At 42.2% G+C, this 15143-nt stretch overlaps 1 protein-coding gene across 1 annotated transcript; it reads left to right on the forward strand.

Annotated features, from left to right (window-relative positions):
* The first annotated feature begins 577 nt into the window (after nucleotides 1–577).
* LOC138652266 (uncharacterized) lies at nucleotides 578–2087 on the forward strand. Its single transcript, XM_069743034.1, has 2 exons — nucleotides 578–1070; nucleotides 1202–2087. The coding sequence occupies exons 1-2, from the start codon at nucleotides 724–726 to the stop codon at nucleotides 2085–2087; spliced, it is 1233 nt and encodes a 410-aa protein (XP_069599135.1). The 5' UTR covers nucleotides 578–723.
* Nucleotides 2088–15143: the final 13056 nt, after the last annotated feature.

Here is a 15143-nt window from a genome sequence, read left to right on the forward strand (position 1 = left end):
TAGCAGAGATGTATGAAATTAGGGACTTGTAGTAGACAAATGGTTAACTGCAGAAATGTATGGAATCAGGAAATTATACCAGGGAAATGATCAACTGCAGAATAGCAGTGATCAATAGGAAAACTGGTTTCTTCCAGTGATGTAGTTAAACAAAGGAATAGTGGAGATGAATCATAATCAAGTAACTTACTTGCAAAGACATTGTTGTGTACAACACAAGTATTAGCTGAGAGGAGCCTGGTCACAGGTACCTGCAGAGTAGACTATGCAATAATACAGGATTGACAGGACTCGGCTAGGAAGCAGTTACAGATTGTTGGAAAGTAGGCAGGAGTTTGCAGGCGAGATGATGGCTGTCTGAGCTGGCCTTAAATCAGTGATGTTAGTCTAAGTTCACATTTGCGTTGTGCGCCGCAGCGTCGTCGCCGCAACGCACAACGCAAACAAAAACGCAGCAAAACGCATGCACAACGCAGCGTTTTGCGCCGCATGCGTTCAACGCATGCGTCGCAAAACGCAGCGGGTTTTTGAAACGCAGTTGCGTTTTTACCAAAAAACGCAGCGTTTTAAGACGCATGCGTTTTTAGTGCAGTGAGTCATTCTTCATCCCCCACCCACAAAAAAAAGTGTCTACACAACCACCAATGGCTAGAAGAGGGTTTGTGTTATACAAATGTGTATATACCCTGGCAGAGATGAATTCCTCCCATTTTGCTGGTATTCATGATGGAGCGAACCATGAACAGTATCTACATGGATATGGAGATGGAATTTGCCTTGGCTCATGCCTATGCTGTTGCCTGTTTTAATGAAAGGGAAAGGGAAAAACGGAGATGGATTCGTCGCCGCTTTTGGATACACCCTATAGTTGAAGTCCGGGAGAGCCGTGGAGCATACCATTGCTTGTTTGGCGAACTGAATGACAACCGGGAAAAATATTTTGAATATACCAGGATGTCACAGGACAGCTTCCGCTATCTTCTGCGTCGGGTGGAAGGATCCATTAGCAGGCAGGATACGCAGCTCCGGAGAGCTATTTCCGCAGAGGAACGGCTGCTGGTGACTCTACGGTACGTTGCTGTTTGAATGACTGTGATATGTATTTACTTTTTATTTTATTTATTTTTTTTAATTGTAATGGTCAATGTACTTTTATAAATTACAATGTGCTTTATTCTAAATTTCTTTATCTTCTTGGCAGTTTCCTGGCTACCGGAGAGACGTTGAGATCACTTCATTTTCAATTCCGGATTGGAGTCTCCACACTTTCAGGAATTATTGCAGAGACATGCCGCGCTTTGTGGGATAATCTCCGGGAGGAATTTTTACCTGTCCCTACAAGCGAAATCTGGGAGGCCAACGCACAGAAATTCGAGCAAGTGTGTAATTTTCCAAACTGTATTGGCGCAGTGGATGGAAAGCACATTCGGATTACCAAGCCTGCGAAAAGTGGATCCCTTTTCAACAATTACAAAAAATACTTTTCAACTGTTCTCATGGCAATTGCCGGTGCGGACTGCCGTTTTCTCGCAGTGGACATTGGTGCATTTGGGCGTGCAAATGACTCGCGCACATTTAAAGAGTCGGATATGGGCCAAAAATTATATGGAAACAATTTTAATTTCCCACAGCCACAACCTCTTCCCCACACCGAAGGCCCTGCGATGCCATTTGTTGTGGTTGGGGATGAGGCATTCCAAATGTCTGCCAACCTATTGAAACCCTACTCCAGTCGGGGCTTGGACCATACAAAAAGGGTTTTCAATTACAGACTGTCCAGGGCCAGAAGGACTGTGGAGTGCGCCTTTGGCATCCTTGTTTCCAAATGGCGGATATTGGGATCGGCCATTAATCTTAAAATTGAAACAGTGGATGAGGTGGTGAAGGCTTGTGTGGTTCTCCACAATTTCATTATGGCCAAAGAGAGACTAAATGTGGAACTCGATGAACCCATAGCCAACCCATTGCCCGATTACCATGATCATCCTCTGAGGACAAGTGTGGAAATTGCGCAGATGCGGGATCGTTTTGCGGCCTATTTTGTGTCAGATGTTGGCCGTGTGTCATGGCAAGATCAAATGGTGTAGTAATGTAACTTTTGAACTGTCTTCTGATTGTAACTACACCAATAATACCTCTACTGTGACTGTTAAAAATATATGAAAATATATGTTCCGTTTAGGTAGGTTGGGTATATGTCAAATTTTGCATCTAAGTATAGTTCACAAATTTAATGTTCCTATAAAAAACTGGAACCTGTTGTTTTTAAAATGTTGTTAAATAAAAAATTTTTAAAATTCTATACCGATTCAAATAGCATTTTTATACCATAACATAACATATACTTGTTTGTCTGATCGACGTGTATCTTTGTGTTTTACATCAAAAGCAACGATAACAGCGATGTTTTACAATTGAAACCAGGGTAAATATCTGAAGCGTGGCCCTGCGCTTAGCAACATGATGTTTACCCTGGTTACACGTGGGCCTCTGCATCGTTGTTCGCTGGAGAGCTGTCTGTGACAGCTCTCCAGGGACCAATCAGCGGACGCTGCAGTGATCTGCATCATTGTCTGTTTCGCTGCTGCATTAAGTGTGAACACCTCATACACTTTAGTGTTTGTGAACACCTCATACAGCAATGAGAGACACCCAAAAAAATTGTAAAAATATTGTCTGCCATTGCATATATGAGGTGTTTGAAGCACAAAATACGTGTAGACAGCACACGGCGTGACTTGCCGAGATAAATTCAGGAAAATAATAAAAATAATAACAAATAGTGTTTTTTTTAAACCAAAATTTTTTATTTGGGGGAAAACAGAAAAAAAAGGGGTAATTAAACTTAGGGGGTTTCAACCTGTGCCACCAGGGGGGAATGGTAGGTGTCTTCTTTGGAATGGGGAGAGGAAGGGGAGGATGATGGCGAAGAGGAGGATGATGGAGAAGAGGACGATGATGTCAGATAATCAAGGAGGCTTGATGGCAGATCCAAACCCTCCCCAGGGTATACTGGGGAAGAAACCGCCACCTCTGTAGGGGAGGGAGGAGGCAACACAAGCCTTGTTTGTCTTGGTTGGCCCTGGCTGCTCCTTCTGCGGCTAGAGCCCCGACGCGCAGTTGGTGTCTGCACTGGAGCAGCCAGAGCCTCACTGTGTGCCCGTGTGTGTTTCCTCTTCCTTTTTTTTTTTTTTTTTTTGGTCCCGTGGCAGCTCCCCCAGCATGACGCCTACGGGAGGATGAAGACATGGCAGGAGCAGGAGTCGGCGGCACTATGTTATGGTGCCTGTGGTGGCGTCGCTCGGCACGTGGACCACGGTGGGGTGGCTGGAGTGGCTCTCCAGCAGGAGTGGGAGTCATGCTTGCCAGCGACGGCACTACTGCCATTGTCGCTGACTGCATGACCCCAGCCTGCTGGAGAGCCCTCATGTAGGTAGTGTTGCAGGCCTGCATCACTGAAATCTGTAGTTCCGGCGTAAGGTGTTCCACCATGCCCTTAGCAATGGTACTAAAGAAATGTTTTGCCGGATTTGAGAGCTCGGTTTCAATTGTTTCAAGGCGCCGGTCGATATTGGACAGACGAGTGTCCATGTTATCGCTCAACGCCTTGAAACAGTTCTGGAAAACCGTGCTCAAATGCAAAAATTCGGGCATGGCTGGCCTGTCCGAGGCCCGCTGGCGCTGTCGGGAATACCCAAACGAAGGTGCGCCAGAGGCCTCGGCCAGGGGAACACCTGATGTACTGGCTGCCGGTTCTCCAGATGGCGGTGCAAGCCTGCTGTCGCTGTGGGATGGCTGTGATGGGTCAGATGGCGATTCATGAAGGGCCGCTTCTGCGGGGCGAGCTCTCTCGAGGGTGCTGCGGTGTGTCCTGTGAAAAGATAATGAAAAAATTAGTCTTCAATGAATAACCTCTCCCATACGCCAACTCCTGGAATAAAAATAGCATTACATTACACAACAATACAAATCCTCGGTCTCACAGTCTGTGTGGCCAATAATTAATTTCTGATTGTTATCGCCAGCTGACCGTTATGGCTGACGATAACAATCATGGACATTCCCGCTGCCAAAGCCTTTTGACCGCATACCACTGTGGGAACAAAAATTTTGGAATCGAAAACTCTTTCTGGAAGCTGCCTATGGCGCAAAAATAGTTGAAAATTTAATGTCAAGATAAAAAAAAAAAAAATACACAGTGATTTTGCTGATCTCATTGCAGGAACGACCATGACGTTAGGATCATGTGATCGAGACTTCATCATTATTCCTGCAATCAGAACTACCCTGACTCAGAACTTAACCTGTCATGGACTACAAGGACTCACGCTTAACCCAAAAAAGTAACTAATGGCCTATATAGCATTTTAATAGAGATAAATTTACGTGGATGGCCAATATGTTACGCTGACTACATGGATGGGCAATACAGTATGTGCCTGGGAAATATACTATGTGGATACGTGGCTAGAACGTGTACAATGTGGCTGCGATATTGTTCCCTGCCAATATACTATGTGGATGCACAATGTACGTGGCTGGGCAATGTACTATGTGGCTGTGCAGTAGGCTATGTGGCTGGGCACTGTAATGGGGCTGTGCAATATGGTTTGTGAACAAAATACTTACTGTCGGCGGCCAAGGACCGGTCTTAAGAACTGTAAACATTTTGCATATTTGTAGGGCACAGACTTGGCCGCAGCAGCACCACTCTTCGAACGCTCCTCCTCAGCCCGTATCCCCTTATTGAAACGGTCCTTTATGGATCGCCATCTGATCCTCAACCTTTTAACTGTGAATGCAAAGGAAAAAAAAAGGTTACATATGTAGCATTTTAAATGGATAAAACAACCGTGTGCGATGCAAAACTTTAGGCGTTTATTGCATCACACACGGTTGTGTTTATCCTGGAAAGATGGTGGGTCATAGCAGCGTATCTGCACGGCGTATCAGCAATACTCACCAAAGTTGGCTTTGTCCTTGGCAGGAGCAATGTCAAAGCCCTCCCACAGCGACTTTGCCACCTCTACCCACAAACGCCTCAACACCACCTGGTCCATGTGCCGGGAGTCACGGCTGTCCCACAACGGGCCACGCTCCTGGATGCTGGATATCAGGAGCTCCACATCAATGACTCCTTGGTCCCGTTGTGAAACCTAGAAAAATTACAAACCAAAAAGGTTACAAATATGCAAATATTAACAACCACCAGCACCTGTCATGATATGTACCTTGGCCCTATCCTTTGTCATTTGATATATGTATATTGATGGTTTCTACACCTGTATTTTTGAATGTTTTTGTTCTGAAAGTTTCACCTTTGTTACCTTCCCCCAATACTTGCTACCCTGAAAAGTTATAATGTAAGCTTACTAAACATCCCTAGTGAAAGCATGATGCTACTCAAAAAAAAATTAGAAATTGTTTAAAAAAAATACTCACTCGCCGTCCTGACGCCACACCTTGGCCCTGACCTCGCTGCTCCCGCTGACTTCCTTCACCCTCACTTGAAGAAGCCTGTAAAAATTGTATAAAGAAATTATTTTCAAAACTACAAATGACAGCGAATTGTAAGCAAATTGACATAATTACTCACCGCACTCCCCTGCGCCGATTGGCTAGATTCAGAAACAGTTGCCATTCTTGCACGTTTGTTCTGGCATGAAAAAAATGAAAAAAAAAAAATCAAATCCAAACCTAAATATGGCACATACAATAAAATAGGCCCAAAAATTTATACAACAACCACAATTGACTGTTGACTGATAGGACAATGCAAAAATAAGAAAGCGACACCACAACGCCATACATTGCAAGAGAAGACAATCAATAGAAGAAACTATACAAGAATAGACCCAAACAAAAAATAAAAAATAGACACCTCTGTCCAAATTTTTTACATATCAAAACTTTCAAAAAAAAACATTACAGGCACAAAAAGTACAATGAAATAGCAAAATAATGAACGCCATACTTTACAATTGCAACAAGACATGATCCAAAAAAACACCATCTTGTGACATCTAACCACAGAAAGACATGAAAAAAAGGCAATAAAAACCATTCTAGATAACAAGCAATAAACATTACAGGACAACCGCTGTAAAAAATATACAGCAACCCAAAGATAAACCATAGCCATATAGAAAAGAAAACACATGAAATTTTAAAAAAGGCCACCACCAAAAATAATAAAAACAAATAAAAATTATACTACACACTTCGCAATGCAATCAGTCAATGAAGGAAGATATATGCCATACTGAAAACGACGTAAAAACATCAGCGATATTTTTTAAAATAAAGGGAAAGTACAATTGAAACTATAATGGCATAGCAGCACGGAACTATACAATACAAAGACATCATAAATGTTGCCCCCCCACCAGCAAGAAAATACACTCAAGGAAAGAAAAAATAAAGCCAACAGCATAATCCAAAACACAGCAAGACATGAGCCAAGAAAATGCCACACAGTTACCACCAACAATAGAAACCAGAAAAACATGCACCAGAAATTTTACAAGACAAAATGAGCCAAAATCAATACATTGAACAACCACATGACACAAGAACAAAACACATAACCAAACCAAAACCAACGTAAAAAAAGAAAAAAAAAGGCAAAAGACAATAAACGCAATCATATAAACCCAGAAGAACATCAGAACCAGAAAAACAATTTTTCAATAACAACCCATAACCGTAATAGCACAGACCAAACATTGCAAAAATAATTACAAATCAAGAAATAAAACCCAGAATACAAAATGTGCAAAGAGAAATATATACTTACAAGTTTGGCAAGCAGATTCTCTCTTCGGTGATGACTTGTGAAAGACAATGGCAAACCCCTCTTTTCTTTATATATATATATGTTGTTTTTTTTGTGTCTAGACAAAGTCTAGACAATGTTTTGCATTTTTTATTGGAAAACGCATGCGTCGTACAACGCACCACGACGCAAGTACTTGCGTCGTCTGCGTTGTCAATACAAGTCAATGGGGAAAAAGGCGCATCGACGACGCAAACACGACGCAAACACGACGCATGCGTTTTTTAAAAGGTCGGCGCCGCCCGAAAAATGCAACATGTTGCATTTGCCGCGCCCAGACAGGTGCGCCCTAACGCCGCATGTGGCGTAAAACGCAACAAAACGCAACACAACGCATGCACATGCGGCCCCAATGTTAAAGATAGGGCCGCACGACGCATGCGTTTTGTTGCGGTAGCGACGCTGCGGCGCAAACCGCAAATGTGAACGTACCCTTAGTAGTTTTTGCTGGGTCACCAAAGTAACCCGGTGTGGGTTACCACAAAGGGACAGTGATTGTCTGCAGCAGTCAAGTGAATGAAGTGGTGCATGATGTTCGAGACTGCAGCAAAGAAAACACCAACCGCAAACTCAAGTGCGATGGCACCACTACAGGCAGGAGATTAAGCAGATATTGATTATTTTATTATTTTTCTGCTCATAGGCCCTTTTAGACAATTATATTCTGATGTGATGTATCAATGCAGGAACAATGTATTACATAGTAACATAGTTAGTAAGGCCGAAAAAAAGACATTTGTCCATCCAGTTCAGCCTATATTCCATCATAATAAATCCCCAGATCTACAATATTAATATAAATACAAGAGGAAGTGTGAAGTATCATTGTCGGTGCAATGCACCAGTTGAGGCTTGGAAAAATTCTTGAAAATTATTTGACTTATTATTGAATGCAAAAAAGGAAAAACCCTCCAAAAAATGCTTAAAAAACAATTTTTCTTATTGTGTTTGTTTTTTGGACATGAATCTTTCAATCTGAAAATTTCATATACAAAATGTCCATGTGAATATCTCCTAAGGAAATTGCAGTCTGCGCAGTTTTTCATCGTCAAGGTCTATACCAAGACTCTTCTATTCACTTAGTGAGGCGAGATCTTGAACGGTTGCTGCATTGTACCCGGGGCCGTCCATGCTTGATCCTGTATTCCAGAGAGGATTCCCATCTGTCCTCTCCAGTGATTCTGCAGTTAAAAATGATTTTCTCGCTGGCAGACACCCTGGGATAAGAACACGACACATTAAAAGTGCCCGGGTTGAATACATAAATGGTTATTTTAACAACATTTTAAATCATTGCTTAACTTCAGCTGTCATCCTTAGTCGGAGTGCCCTAAAATACCGGGGCAGAAAGGGGCTGTGACAGCGACAAGTCAGTGCAGAGAACGATGCGGGCGTGTTAAGCATACCAGCTTTGTATCCTCTTGGCACTGATATTTTATTAATGCTCTGATTTATTCCACTTCCAGGACAGCATTTCTTAGCCAGTGGGATTGTGCCCACAGAAAAATCTCTGACCTCAGCCCTGGCGGCACTGCAGGCTATCAGAAATCCTGACTTCTACCGTCTGGCGGTGCAGCAGGGGCGTATGGCGATCCATTTAGAAATGTATTTGAATAGTTTTTGGTCATGTGGTGGTTACGTTATTTGATGTACACAATTCAGCAGTATAAATAACCCTAGGACGCTAAGTGTTTTTATAGCTATAGTCGCCCTCCTCGGGTCCAGTGCTGAGTTTCCGATGCCGCTTCCAGTCTTGGTTACCATCATCGGCTTTGCCCAAATTGACGGCATGAGCCGCACAGAGCCCCTGGGCTCAGTTTTTGGTTGCAGCGCTGTCGACGTGACTCCAGCCCTGCAACAAAAATTGAGCTCAGCGGTTCTGAGCGGCTCATGCTGTCAATTCGGGCAAAGCTGATGAGCTTGGTTATTGGCTCCAGTGCTGCAGACAATAACAGACAATAACAGGAGGAGTGGTAGAAACTCACATATAGATCCGATGAAAAGAACGCCACCAGTCAGAGGAAAGGGTTTTTCCAAAACGGGAAAATCCTTTTAAATGCTGGTAGTAATTGGAGCATTGTAGTGCATGCTATAAATCCTAAGATAACTCTTTCTAGAAAGCAACAGCAGCATGGAGGGCATAATACAGCAGTACTGAGCAGTGTAGCTGTGAACCCCACTCTAAAGTGAGATACTTACTGGAAGCGCTGAGTACTGTTTCTGCAGCTGCTTCATCATCCTCTCCTCTTCAGAGACGTCTTTGTGGAGCAGCTGTAATCTGATCCCTCAGTGACTTGATGACCTGTGTTCTCTGAAGATAGGTTTCAGCAGTGAATTCGCAGTAAACGATCAGTGCAGGAAACATTTCTAATTCAGTTAACAATTAGGTTTTATGTTTTGAAATAGAGCGATTGATGTATCATTCTCCTGTGAATTCAGTACAAGGCTGTCTGCGTTAGTAGATCCATCGTCCTAAGAGGATAAGACAAAAGGCGAAGGACTTATAGGAACATCAAAGGAAATCTTTACTGGAAACCAGATACCATTCAGCCTTCTAAACTACCACACACTTGTATATACACGTATACATCCGTATATCCTTGTCTATCTATCCGCAACTTCTTGCATAATTGATGGTTCTCTGCTAGATCCTTACCCCAGCATCAAACGTTGCAGGCATCTGCAGCCTTACATCCCTCAATGTAACTTCTGCAGAGTTTCTTATAGACAACTTCACTGAAATCTCAGGAAACCAAAAAAACAATGTCAGAACTTCAATTAAATTAGAGCAGCGCCAACCCAAAATGTATAATCACGCTGACAAGATGGGAAGGCAGCAGCAAGATGTTTAATTTTCTGCTTCCTGCTTTCCGTGCGGCTGGGTATTTCTGATGTGAGTGACATTTGGAGAGGAAAAATAAACTTAAAACATGCAATAATTGCGGAGAGAAGTTATCCTGCCCCTCGTCTTCGTCTTATCAAATCAAAGTCCTATGTAAATAGGTGTCAGAAAAATCACTTCAACAGCAAAATAAGAGGAAGATGGAAAGTAACACTGACAACAAAAAAAGTGACATTGTAGCAGAAGCGCCTCCGTTCAGTGATAGATCTCCGTGCTTTGTGCTGTAGCTGACACTTTGTATTAAATTAGAATGAAAGCCAAACCGAATGTTTGACCCAGGATCCCGGTATAAGCAATAAGCTTATAGATGAGGCTGCAGAAAAATGTAAACCACCAACAGAACGGCACATAGCGACATGGAAATAATCCAAGCATGCGCCGATAGAAAATAAATGGAAGAAATAATGAACAGTGATTAAATAACCTCAGATGCTATAGACTACAACTCCTACTATGAATCACAAAGATGTCCCACAAAATAGCAATATTGGTACTTCTCAACACGTACTTAACACCAGAGTGACCATAAATGAAATGGTCCACCCAATGAAGCTCACCAATCTAAGAATCCTTTAAAATATAACATTTATTAAAGACTTACATAAAAGAGATCCAAATGGCCACATATAAAGAATATTAGAGCACGAACAATAACCCCATAACAGTGAGGGACATCCACCCATAAACCAACACATATATGTACATTAAGATGGTCTATAATTGTACTGGCAAGGACAGCTAACAAATATAGTAAACCCAGGCTGAAGCACCTAATATGCATAAGCAAACTATGCCCGTAGGGGCTCTGTATATAGTGAGTGCCAAAACCAGCATCCCAATACTACCACACCAACGGGAAACCCCTATAATGCCAAGGGATCAGCATGAAAAAAAGCCCAGGATAATCAAATACAACAGTCAGTTCCTCACCAGGTACGTGCCCATATAGTGGATGTCCTCCGGCGCCCCGACGCGCGTTTCGCCCTCAGCTTCTTCCGGGGGCGTGACTAAGGAGGTCAGGAGAGTTTATTTAACTGGGAATGTGGCCAATGAGGAGTGCCAAAAAAAATGCGGAGGGCATGAAGGGCGGAAGTCCAGTGAGGTGCAATGGCGCATGCGTCTGCCACTCACCGCCGTGAGTAAAGGACACTTCCTGACCTGCACCAAACGGACCGCATGTGGAACGCATGATAGTCCAGAGCAGGAGCTGCCGGAAGTGTACGGGGTACGGGCAGATAACGCATGCGCACCACCTCCGTGGAATACTAATAAAGATATATATGTGCTGTATAAAATCGGCAAACAGCGCATGCATGCCCGCAGCAAAAGTAGTTTATAAGTGCTAAAATAAGCAATTGTGGGGTTTGTTAAACAGAGTGAGTTAAAGAATAAAGAAGTGCACCGATAATGACGTATACAGTGCTACAAAAGTGGCAGAGAATTATATCAATAATTAAGTAAATGAATAACATAGTGTAAGTGCAGTATACTGCAAAAGAAAAGAAATGTGAAACAAGGAGAACAAAGTGTATAGAAACACGAATCTTTAATAGGGAATAATAAAAAACCCCTAAGGATAATGTATAAATATGTATATACCGCAATAAAACTAGGGGCCCATACAAGATGTGATATACACCAACATGTGCTTAAATTTTTTTTTCAAAAACCTTACAGCAGCAATAAGGCCCATAAGGCCACAGTGCAAGGATAAAGAAACCCCCTTTATAAATGCTTATAAAAAAAGCACCAGGTCCCAAATACGATGTTATACACAAAGAAAAAAAGAAGAAAAAATTAAAGAAGAGAATTTTCCCCCACTCACCCCGGGAATATAAAACACAACCCTACATAATGATTGTACATAAAATACATATATAGAAAAGTTACATATCGGATCAAAACATACAATAAATACAATATAAAAAAAACTCATTGAAAGGCAGGGTGAGAAACCCCCAACTGTATTCCTTGATTCTTCTTCATAGATGGAATAACCAAGTCCTCCACACATATATGGTCCACATTAGACGGCAACCCAGATGACAAGGCCACGACCCTCTCAGAATAATGAAAACTAGTAGAAAAAATTAGCTACCGTAATTAGTACAATAAAACAACATAGATAAAAAGAAATTAGTAAGGGAATAAAAACAACCCACCCACCCACCTTTAAAAGGATACCCATTCCCCCCTCTGGGATATATAATAATAGAAATAATATAAAGCCTCCAAAATACCACAAAACCCAAGAACAGCCACGCCCATTTACAGGAAAGCTGAAAAGCCCAAGGGTTCTTTCAAACCATGGGGACTTAAAGTGCCCAGTCGGTAGATCCATCTACTCTCAACTTGTGCCAAAACCTTGGCCAAATCCCCTCCCCTAGATCCCAAATGAACTTGGTCAATTGCCTTTACAGCCAGACCTTTAGCATCACAGTTATGATATGCTTTAAAATGTCTGGGAAGGGGTTTAAGTGTTGAATCCTCCTCACTGGTTTTGGCCTTCTCAATATCTCTGTGTTCCCGTGTCCTTACCGTCAGTTCTCGTGTAGTCAATCCAACAGGGTCGTGGGTTGGAGGGTCGTGGCCTTGTCATCTGAGTTGCCGTCTTATGTGGACCATATATGTGTGGAGGACTTGGTTATTCCATCTATGAAGAAGAATTAAGGAATACAGTTGGGGGTTTCTCACCCTGCCTTTCATCAATGAGTTTTTTTTATATTGTATGTATTGTATGTTTTTGATCCGATATGTAACTTTTCTATATATGTATTTTATGTACAATCATTATGTAGGGTTGTGTTTTATATTCCCGGGGTGAGTGGGGGAAAATTCTCTTCTTTAATTTTTTCTTCTTTTTTTCTTTGTGTATAACATCGTATGTGGGACCTGGTGCTTTTTTTTTATAAGCATTTATAAAGGGGGTTTCTTTATCCTTGCACTGTGGCCTTATGGGCCTTATTGCTGCTGTAAGTTTTTTTCAAAAAAAATTTAAGCACATGTTGGTGTATATCACATCTTGTATGGGCCCCTATTTTTATTGCGATATATATATATGTGTATATACAAATATCTCGCTGAGGATCTGTTTATACCAAGGAAGGTGACGGGCACAAGGGGGCATTCTTTGCGTCTGGAGGAGAGAAGGTTTTTCCACCAACATAGAAGAGGATTCTTTACTGTTAGGGCAGTGAGAATCTGGAATTGCTTGCCTGAGGAGGTGGTGATGGCGAACTCAGTCGAGGGGTTCAAGAGAGGCCTGGATGTCTTCCTGGAGCAGAACAATATTGTATCATACAATTAGGTTCTGTAGAAGGACGTAGATCTGGGGATTTATTATGATGGAATATAGGCTGAACTGGATGGACAAATGTCTTTTTTTCGGCCTTACTAACTATGTTACTATGTTACTATATATATATATATATATATATATATATATATATATATATATATATATATATATATATATATATATATATATATATATAATTTATACATTATCCTTAGGGATTTTTTATTATTCCCTATTAAGGATTCGTGTTTCTATACACTTTGTTCTCCTTGTTTCACATTTCTTTTCTTTTGCAGTATACTGCACTTACACTATGTTATTCATTTACTTAATTATTGATCTAATTCTCTGGCACTTTTGTAGCACTTTATACGTCATTATCGGTGCACTTCTTTATTCTTTAACTCACTCTGTTTAACAAACCCCACGATTGGTTATTTTAGCACTTATAAACTACTTCTGCTGCGGGCACGCATGCGCTGTTTGCCGATTTTATACGGCACATATATATCTTTATTAGTATTCCACGGAGGTGGTGCGCATGCGTTATCTGCCCGTACCCTGTACACTTCCGGCAGCGCCTGCTCTGGACTATCATGCGTTCCACATGCGGTCCGTTTGGCGCAGGTCAGGAAGTGTCCTTTACTCACGGCGGTGAGTGGCAGACGCATGCGCCATTGCACCTCACTGGACTTCCGCCCTTCATGCCCTCCGCATTTTTTCGGCACTCCTCATTGGCCACATTCCCAGTTACATAAACTCTCCTGACCTCCTGAGTCACGCCCCCGGAAGAAGCTGAGGGCGAAACGCGCGTCGGGGAGCCGGAGGAGGACATCCACTATATGGGCACGTACCTGGTGAGGAACTGACTGTTGTATTTGATTATCCTGGGCTTTTTTTCATGCTGATCCCTTGGCATTATAGGGGTTTCCCGTTGGTGTGGTAGTATTGGGATGCTGGTTTTGGCACTCACTATACAGAGCCTCTACGGGCATAGTCTGCTTATGCATATTAGGTGCTTCAGCCTGGGTTTACTATATTTGTTAGCTGTCCTTGCCAGTACAATTATAGACCATCTTAATGTATATATATGTGTTGGTTTATGGGTGGATGTCCCTCTCTGTTATGGGGTTATTGTTCGTGCTCTAATATTCTTTATATGTGGCCATTTGGATCTCTTTTATGTAAGTCTTTAATAAATGTTATATTTTAAAGGATTCTTAGATTGGTGAGCTTCATTGAGTGGACCATTTCATTTATGGTCACTCTGGTGTTAAGTACAACTCCTACTATCCATAACAGAGCTCCGTGTTGGGAATACCAGAGAACATGGTTACAGACAGTGCACACATTAGGAATTATTTTTATTGCTTCAACGCATCTTTTAATAAAACAAGCTTTGCTAACAGTGTGGCTGGAATACCCCGTACCAAATGTCTCCATGGTTTACACGTCATGGGCGGTCCCAGTCCTTTCACCAGCTCTTCTGGTACCGTAGTGAAGTTGATGGGTCGGCAGTTTTGGCCATTTGACAAGATTAGACAACCCCTTTAACCTGATCTTTTGGCATGACTTTATTATTTGTCTACGTTTTATGTACACAACTGCTTTTCATATCGATTTATCTTAATATTTACTAACTGAAGACAATTCCTGATCCTCAGGTCATGTGTAAGTCCACTCCCTGGGCCGAACAAATTGCAATGTGCGTGTAAAAACCTGAAACTTTGCAATTTTTACTTTTAAAAGTTCTGCAAAACTTCATCACCTTCTCCTATGGCTGCTGCCCTCTGCCTATGTAAGACCCACCAAGACACACACGTGTCTTAGTTTTAGGAAGATTTGTTTTCCTTTTGTCCTGTAGAGTCATCTAATGCATGACAATACTGAGTCGCCCCGTGGGCCAGGGGTTACTCGGTATCGGGTCCCGTACTTCGCAGGGGGATGTCACGGTGGCTGCGACTCGGTCCGTGGCCCAGGGCGCCCATGTAAAAGGGAAAGGTCTTTAAAGGGATAAAGTTTATGTTCGTGATGCCACCTGGGGTATTCGGTCAGTGGGGACCGACACTGCTTTAAGGGGTCCGCTGGGGTGATGTTATGGCAGCTAG

The sequence above is a fragment of the Ranitomeya imitator genome, chromosome 10 (genome assembly GCF_032444005.1).
Source record: "Ranitomeya imitator isolate aRanImi1 chromosome 10, aRanImi1.pri, whole genome shotgun sequence".
Lineage (NCBI taxonomy): Eukaryota > Metazoa > Chordata > Amphibia > Anura > Dendrobatidae > Ranitomeya > Ranitomeya imitator.